The following is an 11,194-nucleotide window of genomic DNA, read 5'->3' on the forward strand; positions in this document are numbered from 1 at the left end:
CAGCAAGAAAAAGTTGCTATGTTTTACCAGAAGGAAAGCACAGAAAAACTTTGAGAAGACAAAAATAATAATTTATTAATTCTTACACATTATACTTCTTGAATAGAAACACGAATCTGCAGCCAAGCATTTATTAGACATTAACATTTAATGTAGCAGAGCACAAAGTAACGAAGTATTTATCACAGACAGAATGTAGTGGTTATACACTGCTGGGACTGGGGAGTGTTAATAGTATCTTCCTGGTATAAATGACACAAGGTATAAAAATTTCCTGGGAATGCATAGATAGGGATCAGTGTCTGTGCAAGGTTGCTGCCCAACAGCTGAGCTTTTCTCTAGGGGGTCTGGCTGGTTAACCCTGAATCCTCCTGGATTCAGCCAGTGCCTGAACCATCCTGTGACAGGGAGAAGGCAGCAGCCTGGGTGACATGAGGAATGATGATTTTATTATTCCATTACAGAGAACTTAATACTCCACCAGCAATCTGGTATAAAAACAGATATTGCCAATGACTGGGACTATGTTTGACCTCTGGCACTTTGCAGAAGAGGCTCTTTTGGTGTGACAAAACCTTCTGTATTCCCCTGGGGAGACTGAGCTTCAGCGTGGTGGCTGGGCACAGAGGGAACTGGGGTGTTTGCAGGGATCTGTGCTGGCGCCTGGCGGCAGGCTGGGAGCTCCCTCTGGTGTGCTCAGTCCCTGCACTCCAAGCGCTTCCAAGCTGAGATCAGCGAGCCCGGGGCGCTTTGGGGACAGCTCCCGCTGGATTGGCGGTGACACGGGCGGTGACACAGGCAGCTGCTGTCCCTTACCTGCCGCAGCCCCAGGACAGGTGGAGGCACAGGGACTCAGGCCAGGACTGCCCCAGCAGCCCACAGACACTGCACAGCCTGCTCGGGCTCTGAACTCTAAGACAAGACAAAAGATAAATTCCTTTGGCAGCTGCGGTTTCCAAAGAAATTGGGGGGAAGAAGGAAGGCAAAAAACCAGGAAAATTCAGTCCAGTTTGGTACATTCTGTTTGCCTGTTACATCTCAGGCTTTGGTTTATTCATCGTATCCACAGCACCTGCTTTTCATGTGGGCTACCAGAGCAGAATTCTTCCTCAAATGCAAGTGACTAAATACTAAAATCCTAAAAAAATCAGATAAAATCCAGCTCTTAAATACTTTTCAATTTCTTTATTCCAGAATTTCACAGCAAAGTAGTCAAATCCTGAATTTTAAGTAAGTGATTTTGTTTTCAGTAAACTACATGGGTTAACACAAGTCACAGCACAAAAAAGAAAATACATTGCATAGGAACATCAAGATTGGATATCAGCCCAGAAAACCCTGGACACTTCACTAGTTTCTTTTTACACAGGTAACTTTATAGGTTCAAGATGCAATTTTTCTTGGGAATGTAGAGGTCAAAGGAAAATAAAATTACACTTTTTGTGCTTTTAAAGGGGGAAATTAAAGCAGCATTGAAGAAATGTCAACACAGTAACAAAAATAGGATATTAAATTGCACATGTCATTACATGTCAGTTGTACATGTATATATTGACAGACAACACTAAAAGGGATTTTGGTTGAGAGCATATTTATTATTTGGATAATTACTATCACTTTTATTTTCAACCTGAGAAATAGGGAAAAGTGTAAACAGGGATTAAGAAATCACAAGTAATAAGTCACTTGATAGCATTGAAACTTGACATAATTTTGTGCTTCCACAGATTTAAACCCTTCTTGTTTTTTTTCCTTCTAAGTAAGATAGGACTTAATAAATGTGATCTAAAAAGAGAACATTAACAGTAATGGACTCAGTACAAATATTAAATGGGCTTCATGGCAGGTTCTTTAGCTTGAGTACCTCTGCTATTTTATAGCAAACAAATTATTAGAACAGCTTAAGGTAAGCCTTTCCCTGAGAGCTGCTAACTCTGCAGTATTTCAAGATTATCTTTTTGTAAGGAAGTGTTGCATTAACAGATAGTTCTACCAATACTTCCTGTGCATTGAGCTACTTTCATACCAGACTCACTGTTCTTAGATTAACTAGAAGCTGTAAATGTGCATAACCACTTCAGTTTATTTCCTGGTTAACAAAATAGATTTTTTTCACGTCATTAGCCCTTAGAGATACCATATTTCAAATGCAATTGTGTAACAAATGATACAAATCTTTTGTTTTGTTCCTTAATTAGTATGTAAGTTCTGATGCCTTCTTGTTATACCCACTCTGTTCAGAAAGTGTTGGGACTCTGAAAAGTAAGTTTTTGTCGCTTACTGTTAGAACAAGCTCCAGTTCTTGGAAATCCTGTAGCCTTGCAACATCCTTGTCCTTTAAACAAATACAATAAGGAGTTAGGTGATAGTGTCTATTAATTTTGCAGAGGTAAGTTAAAATAATAAGCTCATACTAACACAAGGTATGTATTTATTCATAACTATGGCAGTTGTTTACAGTGAACTGGAAAACAGATATCCTGTTGCGTCTTGTATTTACTCTGGGGTCTTATTCAGCTACTCCCTTAAGTCTGTTCTTAGAAGGAATGCAACACTGATGGTGAGTGCAAGTGATTAGTGGGATTACACTTGTCAAGATCTACTGCATGCCACCCAAATCCTCTGGTTTTTCCCCCTTGCTAATTCTTGATCATCTACCCAAGGAGGTCCTGTCCTGCATGTGGCTGGCTTCCTTCAGAGCAGCCCAGCAAGGCCAGCTCTGAGCCCCTGCAGCAGTGCTCTGCTGCCAACAGCAGTACACAGTCAGGTTTGTGTCACTGCAGGAACAGTAGGGGTGTCCTGCAGTCCTACCAGAGAGTCTGAAGTGATTAGAAATGAAAATAAAAAGTTCTTTCAACAATAACCAAAGTTGGAAAGTGACAGAATTGCTTGTGTCTTTTTTCCTCCACTTCTTGACTAACACAGTGTGGTGGTTTAGACCATCAAACTGCCACACACAGTCAGTGAAGATGCAGCAGAGTGAAGTCTGTTAATTTATTCCTCATCAGATTTGCCCCACAAGTGATGCCAACAATGCTCTACAAGGATTTGAGAGTGAAAGAAAGGTCAGTGGTGAGTTGGTAAAACAGGTCGGCAGGTCCCTTCTCTGTTGGCTGCAGGGTAAATGTCACTGAAGGAAGGACAGTTATGTTCAGAGTCCTGCACTCAGAGTAGTAACCCTGAAACACCTCTGTTTGTGCAAGGACTGCAGCCAGGCCTTGCAGAACTCACAGAGCTTGGTTGAGCTCTGCAGGCCTTTTAAATGCTGCTGGCAGCTCACAGTGGTGGTGGTGTTGCACTGAATTTTACAATGGAGTCATAAAATCAGGTATTAACTGGGTCCAGCACCAAATGGTTATGAAAGGCAGTGATCAAGAAATTTGAGACCTTTTTACTTAAGAAATCCCAAACAACTGCTCAGTGCTGCAAGTTGAGCAGAGGTTTTGCATTTTTGGTTTGGTTTTTTTTTCCAACGTGGGCCTATGCAGGTGACCAACATTTATTCCTTTGTAACAGTAACCTAAAAATCCCTTTTGTAAGTTGCTGCACTTCAAAATGTAGAGCTCTTACCTTTCTTAACATTGTATTTGGTAATTTTCTGATCTTCTGGATGTTCTCAGGGTTCACACCCAGCTCACGGCAACTCACTCGGAGCAGCTCCTTGTAGGTCAGTTCTTGTCTGTCCAGTTCAATTTCAATGAAGTCATTTTCTCTAAGATTAGGGTTTTGTATTCTCACTTTCAGCACCAGTTCTATTAGAAATAAAAAGTCACATTAATAGGCAGAGGTATAAAGGAATTGGAAACAATGTTTCTAACAACTTCCAAGTATTTCTATTTTCAATTAACCTCGTTTGTGTCACTGGTAACAATACTTGAGTCCTCAGAAAGCAAAACCTGGAATCGTATGAGCACAGTTTTTGTAAGATTGATTTTCATCAACCTATATGAAAAAATCATAGCAAATCTAATGCAGTATATGTGTGCATGTCTGAACCACTCACTTTAATTGATTTAAGCTGATTTAATAGCAGCTTATATTGGTTATCAATTTCCTGAGCAATCCAAGATTGCTTTTATTGGTATTTCTTACTGTCAGTTCCCTTCTTATTGCTACCCCATGGTATTAGAATGCCTCTTACTTGAAAAACAAAATTCTGAATGGAAACTAGAATTCCAGGTTTTCCTCTCTGGGTAGGCAAAGCTTCCCTGTGGAACTGGCAGATCCTAAAACAGCTCAGTGCAGACTGAGCCATGTGAGATTCTCTTGAGCTCACTGACTGCTTGCTCGTGATCTGTATTTGCAGCTTGGGCTATGCTATTTGGAGAAATAGATTACCCTGGTGTCTGTATGCTTTTATAGCAATTGAGACAGCAAATGTTTACATCAATATTTTAATAACAGTTCCAGCAGAAACAGGCTATCTGCCTATTTCATTCCCTTCAAATGTTTCCTGAATGCCTAAGCATGGGAACCTGAAAGTCTCTGGAAACACATCATTAGTCTGCACTGCCCAAGGTGACAGAAGATCAAAACAAAGGCAGAAGAGATTTCTGGTGTTACCTTGCACGTTTAGTGGGAAAGCTCCTGTGAAGAAAACAGGCTGAAAGGCTGGTACAGGCCCCACGCAGGAGCCATTCCCTTGCTGGGGTAAGGACTGGTTGGATCCTGCTGGCAAAGAGGGGCTTCTGCCCCAAGACACTGACCCCTGGTAAACAGGAGCTCTCTGGAGGACAGGATTTGGGTGTAGGGGCCCAGCAGACCCTCGGGGCAGGGGTGGGATGTCCCCGTTGGGAGGCGCCTCAGGAGCAGCATTCCCGGGCTGTAGCGGTGCTTGTCTGTAGGCGACAGAGTCAGGTACAGATGGAGAGTTGGTGTGTTGTGGTTCCAAGTGTGAGAGATTCCCATTCAGGGTGGGATCTGGAATACTGGTACTCGAGGTGTTGTAAACATATGGGAAAGGTGGGTTAGCCAGGTAATTGGGGATGATTGGCAGATCTGAATCTTGCTTTAAGTCTGGGAGTTCATCATCTTCCACTGTAAAACAAACAAAACAACATTCTCCAAGACTGATTTTGGGTTTCTTTTTTTTTTTTTTTTTTTTTTTCTATTTTTACACAGAGGGGATGGAGTGTTAAAAGCATTGTGGGTTAGAAGATGCATCAGGAAGCACAGTCTTTTTTCCTGCAATAAATAGAATGCTTAGGTGTTGCCATACAAACACAAAAGCTGAGTCTGATTCTGCTAATTCTGGGGGTGCTAATTCCTTCTCAACACTGCAGTACTTCTATTTTGGCTTGTTTTAATCTGTAGCAGCACATTGTAACACGGTCTCTGGTGGAATAATGCTGTCATCTTCATAATGTATCAGGCAATGAAAAACAAAGGGTCGTATGTTGTTTGATACTAAGGCAGAGGAGAAAGGGAAGAGAACATGCAGTACTGGGAGAGCTGCTGCATTACCCATTCAACAGCTGGGAGAGACAACAATGAAAACAAAACCAGACAGCGGAGTCCAAAGGACAGGCAAGAGGTTGTTAATCGACCGCATTTCAAATTACTTACCACCTCCAGCAGCAAAGCCTGCTCTGTTCCAGCAGTTACAAAACACGATAGAGATGCTCTACCAATGTCCTTTAACTAGCTGTTTATCTAGGCTGCTAATTTTTATTTATCCAACGCAGAACATGAGGAAAATTAGGTGTTGCTCATACAACAGCTTCCTATAAATTTGAGAGATTTCTCTCCTCCTGTCCTTCTGAAAACTGGAAACTGCATCTGCCTGGCACATAGCTGTCCTCAAAATACAGTTTTTCTAAATCTTCAGTGTTCAGAAAACAGTTTGGCTAGGGTGGTATGGAATTTACTGGTAATCCCCTTTACTTGAACTTTGTTTTCTTACCATGTAAACACTCCAGAAATCAAGTCCTAATACCAAAACCGAAACACCGTATCTTCACATGCAAAACAAAGACCGGAGCACATATGTTTGAACATCCTTTTACCAATCTTTGGTGATCATATGGAACAGTCACTATAGGTTACCTCCCAACATCTTCCTGATCTCTCTCTTGGATGTTAACTGGGCTGGCCTCTCCCCTTTCTTGGTCAGGATGTCCTTGTCAGCCCCAGCGTGCAGCAGATAAGCCACGACCGCCACGTGGTTCCGCTTGCAGGCCCAGTGCAAACAGGTCCTGCACATGGAAAACATGAACCCTGTGTCAAATCCTGAGGTATGGCAGAGTCATCTCCACTCATTCTTGCTGCCTGTGAGAACACTCTATGCACATGTAAAATAGGTCTGAGTTGCAAACTTCCTTGGAAATTCACTCTGAATTTGGAGCCTGCAGTGGTACCTGCTGATGTCATTTTCTCTTTGCTCCAATGCTCTTGACTACAGTAGTATTTTTCAAGTTCAGGATCCTTTCAATTTATCATTTCTTAGGCTACAGTCGTTTCTGGAAAAATAAATATGAAAATAAGGTTTGTGTATGATACTTTAACCTTTGAAATAATCAGCTGTACTTAAAATACTTGTGTTTGTGTGTATATGTGATCTATTACCAATATCTCCCTGGGATGCTATATGTACTCTTTAATTAATGCTGCCAGCACAAGTACTTGCACTTTTTGGCAAGTAAATTATGTTTGAAATATTGTAAAACACAGTTTCTAAGAACAGTTCTTTGCCCAGTTGCCATTTGCTGCATCAGTAACTACTCAGATCTGCAGACAACTAATTTTCTGCTGTCTGTAAGTGATGCACAGAACTAATCACTTTTCTGTGTTTTCAAATTATTTGCAGTTGCTGACTAGTGAGACATATTAAGGAAACATCCTAAAAGCTGCTTAGTGCTTAGATCTTATTCAGTGTGTGTATTAAGGACTTAGACTCACACATGTAACTTGCTATAGAGTTGTACCATTCTTCCCTATCCCAGGTTCTAGTGCTGTTTGACCTTTCTCTACCTGTTATATTTTAATTCTCTAGCTCCGGCTTAAGGAAACTCTTCAGAAAAATGTACATGCTTAACCCTTCTCCAACTTTGTTTATTTCTATTTAAGAATTATATAAAATAAAGCAGAGATAAATAAACTTAGAAGGGAATAAACTTTCAGTTTCAAGTCCAGCTCCAAAAAGCTTTTTCCACTTTGGGTTTTTTGGTTTGGTTTGGTTTGGTTTGGTGGGGCTTTTTTTAAAGAGACTGCAAAGTCAGACAGACAGGGTGGTATTTGCTTTGAGCACAAAATTTGCTGGGTTCAGTTTATAGAGAAGATAAGTAAGGCTCAACAGCACAGCCTCATTTTGGGATTCATCCTGGCCATTCCACATGGCCTGTGCAGAGAGGAACCATCTACCCATGGACCTGATACGCACCAAAATGTAAGTACGCAGTACCTCTAAGCATCACACATGCTAAGAAGCTCACTGGAGAAATTTTAATTGTACAAAGAAACTTAAACAACAGTGAAGATCCATTTATTGCCATGGTTAAAAATTACCAGATCGTTATTTTTTAAAATAATTATATTTTATGACAAGACTTAGTTCATCAATTCTAGTTTATACACAAACTCATTCTGATGACTGGTTGCGTTTTAGCTCACTCACTAAGATAATTCAGCACCCTGTGAATCCATCATTTTAAATTTTTACAAGCTTTAATTTTAATCACAATTTAAAGCTCAAGTTGTTAAGTGTTCCATGCTTCTCAAAACTGCTAATTGAACTTTCATCTTTAAAAGTCTTGCTCCTTTCCTAATTTTATTTTTCCTATTTTTAATTATAATGTTATAGATCCTAGAATGGTTTGAGTTGTAAGGGACCTTAAAGTTCATCTCGCTCCACCCCCTGCCAGGGGCAGGGACACTTTCCACTATCCCAGGCTGCTCCAAACCCTGTCCAACCCAGCCTTGGATGGGGCACCCACAGCTTCTCTGGGCAACCTGTGCCAGGGCCTCAGCACCCTCACAGGGAAAAATTTCTTCCTTACATCTAATTTAAGTCTCTCCTCTTTTAATTTAAAACTGTTCCCCTTGTCTCATCACTATGTGCCTGTGGTCAAAAGTTGTTCTCCCTCTCTTTCATAAGTTTATAACTTCAAGCACAAACCAGCACAGTAAATACAGGCTGAATTGAACTTGTGGAAAACAGTCTCCAAAAATGCCTGAGCATCCCCTGTAAAATCCTCCTTCAACTAAAAATATGTGTGTATGTTCATGTCTTCAGTGCTACTTGTACAAGTGTCTATTACAGAATAGCCTTGGCTTTAGTGTCCTCAGGTGGATCTGAACGAGATGCCAAATCCCACGTTTGTATACATCGCTGGAACAAGTTCCCTGCTTGAAAGAGAAAGTAATTTTAAAACTTGAGTTAATAATAAATATTTCTGCCTAGGCAAGAGCACGTAAAGCCGAGGTTTGTGTTCTGACAGACCGCACCGTCTCAGGCTGGGGGGGGGGGAAATCAAAACCAACACTACAAAGTAAGTCCACAGTGACCTCGAGAAGGGGCAAACAGGGCACGAGGTGGGATGGGGACACGTGTTTGTGACCCCGGTTATCCTCTCTGGAATACCGACAGCTCCATAGTGGAGTATTCGGCGGCGGATCGACCTTTTCCTTCCTCCTCAACTCACCCCACCTCGCCTTTCACGTGCGGAGCGAATCGGCGGCAGCCTCCGCACGGGGACCGCCGGGGCCGAGCTCGCCGAGAAGCCCTGGGCTAGGAGGGGGGGCCCTTACCATCCGTTGACTTCGTTCTGGGAGTTGAGGCCGACCCCCAGCTCCACGAGCCGCCGCACCTCCTCCGCGTCGCCGAGCGCCGCCGCCTCCCGCAGCCGCTCCTGCCGCTCCCGCTCCGCCATCTCCCCGCAGCCGCCGCCCGCCTCCCGCACCGCCTCCCGCACCGCCTCCCGCACCCCCGCGGCCGCTCCGCGCCTCCGCCGCCACCCCCGCGGGGCTCCGGCACGGGGGACGCTATTGCCGGTGACAACCCGGCCCTGACAGCCGGTTCCGGGGCGCGGCCGCTGCCCGGGGACGGGCGGGACGGGGCAGGCCCGGGTAGACGTTGTTTAATGGGCATAGAAATGCATAGTACGCGCTGTCTCTTGCTCTGCTGATTGTTTTTGCGGGCTCTCGATTTATCATAGAGTGAATGATGGGATCATCGAGTGGTAATGATTGGGAGGGACCTTAAAGATCATCTCGTTCCACTCCGCTGCCATGGGCAGGGACACTTTTCACTAGACCAGGTTATTTAGAGGCCCCACCCAACCTGGCATTGGACACTTCCAGGTCATATTTCTAGCTCACTGAGTGTCTGTGGTAATTTAATTAATTTAATCCAGTGGTTTTACTCAAGGAAAGAAGAACTTTATGATAACCACTGTTCTGCAAAAACCTGCTGCTAAAGAGGCTAAATAGAGGGATTCAGAAAAAACTGGGTTTGCCTGCTGCATGAGGAGGTACTGAAGAGATTTTTAAGATTATGATTGGGAAGGAACTTAAAGATCATCCAGTTCCAACCCCCTGCCATGGGCAAGGACACCTTTCACTAAACCAGGTTGCTCCAAGCCCTGTCCAACCTGGCCTTGAACACTTCCAGGGATGGGACATCCTCTTATTCTGCCTAGGAAACTCTTATCATCTTTGTGCGTTCTCAGCAGAATCAACTAATCCCTAAAAAAAATAAAGATCACTATCTGTCTGCAAAGCAATTGGAAAGATTATAGGTTTGGTTTGAAAAGCTGTTTTATGTCGTTGTGGATTTGTCCTAAACCAAGTTACAGAGCAATCAGTAAAAACTTTACCACTACAAAAAGTCAAAATAATAATTTCAAACTCCAGTCACTTTTGTATTCCAGCTTGCTCTGTGTAGCCACAGCAGCGTGCCAAGGAATTCTGCAGTAGTCAGGCCCCAGTATACCTGTTTGCTTCCACAATGCAATCAGAGCATTACAAAGAAACTGAAACAGCCCAGTTCTGCCCCAGTTCCCAGCATTAACACCCCCCCGCCTTTCCTCCCATCCCCAAACCCAGACTGCAGGATATTGCCTGAAAATTCACACCACAACTTGTGTTACGTTGATTTCAATCACACTCTTCCAACAGTTCCAGTGGAGTCTTAAATCATTACAAAATTGCAAAGCTTGAAAGAAGATCGTGGTGCCTCACAGTGCTGCTTTGGGGAGAGATTTCCAGAAAGAAGCTCCTCAGGTAACAACTGGTGCTTGCATGAAGCCCTCAGTGATGCTGAACAAAGTTGCTATGAGTCTAAGTGGGTTTTACAGCATGAATATTGGCTTGAAGCTTTTCAAAAAAGATGATGTAATTAAAATTTTAATTATTTATATGTACTTAGAACATTCAAAATGATGTTGAGTAATTGGAAAATAGTTGACAATTGCTATTTGAAATTCAGTATATATCGAGTACAAGGTCACATCTAAAAAGGAAAACAAAATGGGCTGGTTCCAAGGTCAAAGAGTAAGAGTTATGCTACATATGAAGGACTTATATTCTCCCTCAATCTGTCAAGCATGGAGACAGGCTTCCCAGGGAAGTGGTGGAGTCATCAACCCTGGAAGTGTTCAAAAAACGTGTGGATATGGCACTTGAGGACATGGTTTATTGGTGTGTGTGGTGATGGTTGGACTGGATGATCTTAGAGGCCTTTTCCAACCATAACGATCCTACAATTCCATTAATTGGGAATATGCACAGCTGGAGGCACTCAGGACCGGGACTCAGTAGCAGTGCATCAGGAGTGGTTTGGGTGACTTTCTCCTGCCAGGGTGCAGAGGGGACCATGATACAGCTTCAGCTGTGCCCAGGCCCGTGTCCTCAGCCTCCAGCCATGACCAGCAAGACCAGCAGCACTGTGTGTGTCTGGGCTGTGTCCCTGCGCCCTGATCCCGCACTGGGCTGGACACTGTCTGTCGTAACAGCTTACCGTCTGCAGTGACACCACAGGGAGCTGGGCATTATCTGTCACGACATCTCTCTGGGCTGGACACCGTCTGTATGGCACCCGCTGCCCCTCACGCGGAGCCACAGGCGGCAGTGGCCGTTCCCTATGCGGGTATTTGCCGGGACTGGCCGTTCCCCGTGCCGGTATTTGCCGGCTGCGGCCGTTCCTGCCCGCGGGCCCCGCGGCTGTCCGGGCCGGGCTGCACGGAGGGGCCGTGAGGGA

General features: G+C 43.7%; 1 protein-coding gene across 5 annotated transcripts; it reads right to left on the reverse strand.

The window, feature by feature from the left end:
- Positions 1–49: 49 nt before the first annotated feature.
- Positions 50–11,158, reverse strand: ANKRD40 (ankyrin repeat domain 40). 5 transcript variants are annotated; one of them, XM_039562211.1, is made up of 6 exons: positions 8,746–8,910; positions 6,046–6,194; positions 4,564–5,037; positions 3,571–3,752; positions 2,282–2,335; positions 50–912 (listed from the first exon to the last, which is right to left on the reverse strand). In XM_039562211.1, exons 1-6 carry the CDS (start codon positions 8,865–8,867, stop codon positions 853–855), a joined length of 1,041 nt encoding a protein of 346 aa, XP_039418145.1. In that variant the 5' UTR covers positions 8,868–8,910; the 3' UTR covers positions 50–852. The 5 variants fall into 5 exon arrangements, with proteins under 5 accessions (XP_039418145.1, XP_039418146.1, XP_010405768.2 ...); XM_039562212.1 differs by lacking the exon at positions 50–912 and adding an exon at positions 919–1,138; XM_010407466.3 differs by lacking the exons at positions 50–912; positions 8,746–8,910 and adding an exon at positions 10,955–11,158 and having other exon boundaries at positions 1,171–2,335.
- Positions 11,159–11,194: the final 36 nt, after the last annotated feature.

This window comes from Corvus cornix, chromosome 18, assembly GCF_000738735.6.
Source record: "Corvus cornix cornix isolate S_Up_H32 chromosome 18, ASM73873v5, whole genome shotgun sequence".
Classification (NCBI taxonomy): domain Eukaryota; kingdom Metazoa; phylum Chordata; class Aves; order Passeriformes; family Corvidae; genus Corvus; species Corvus cornix.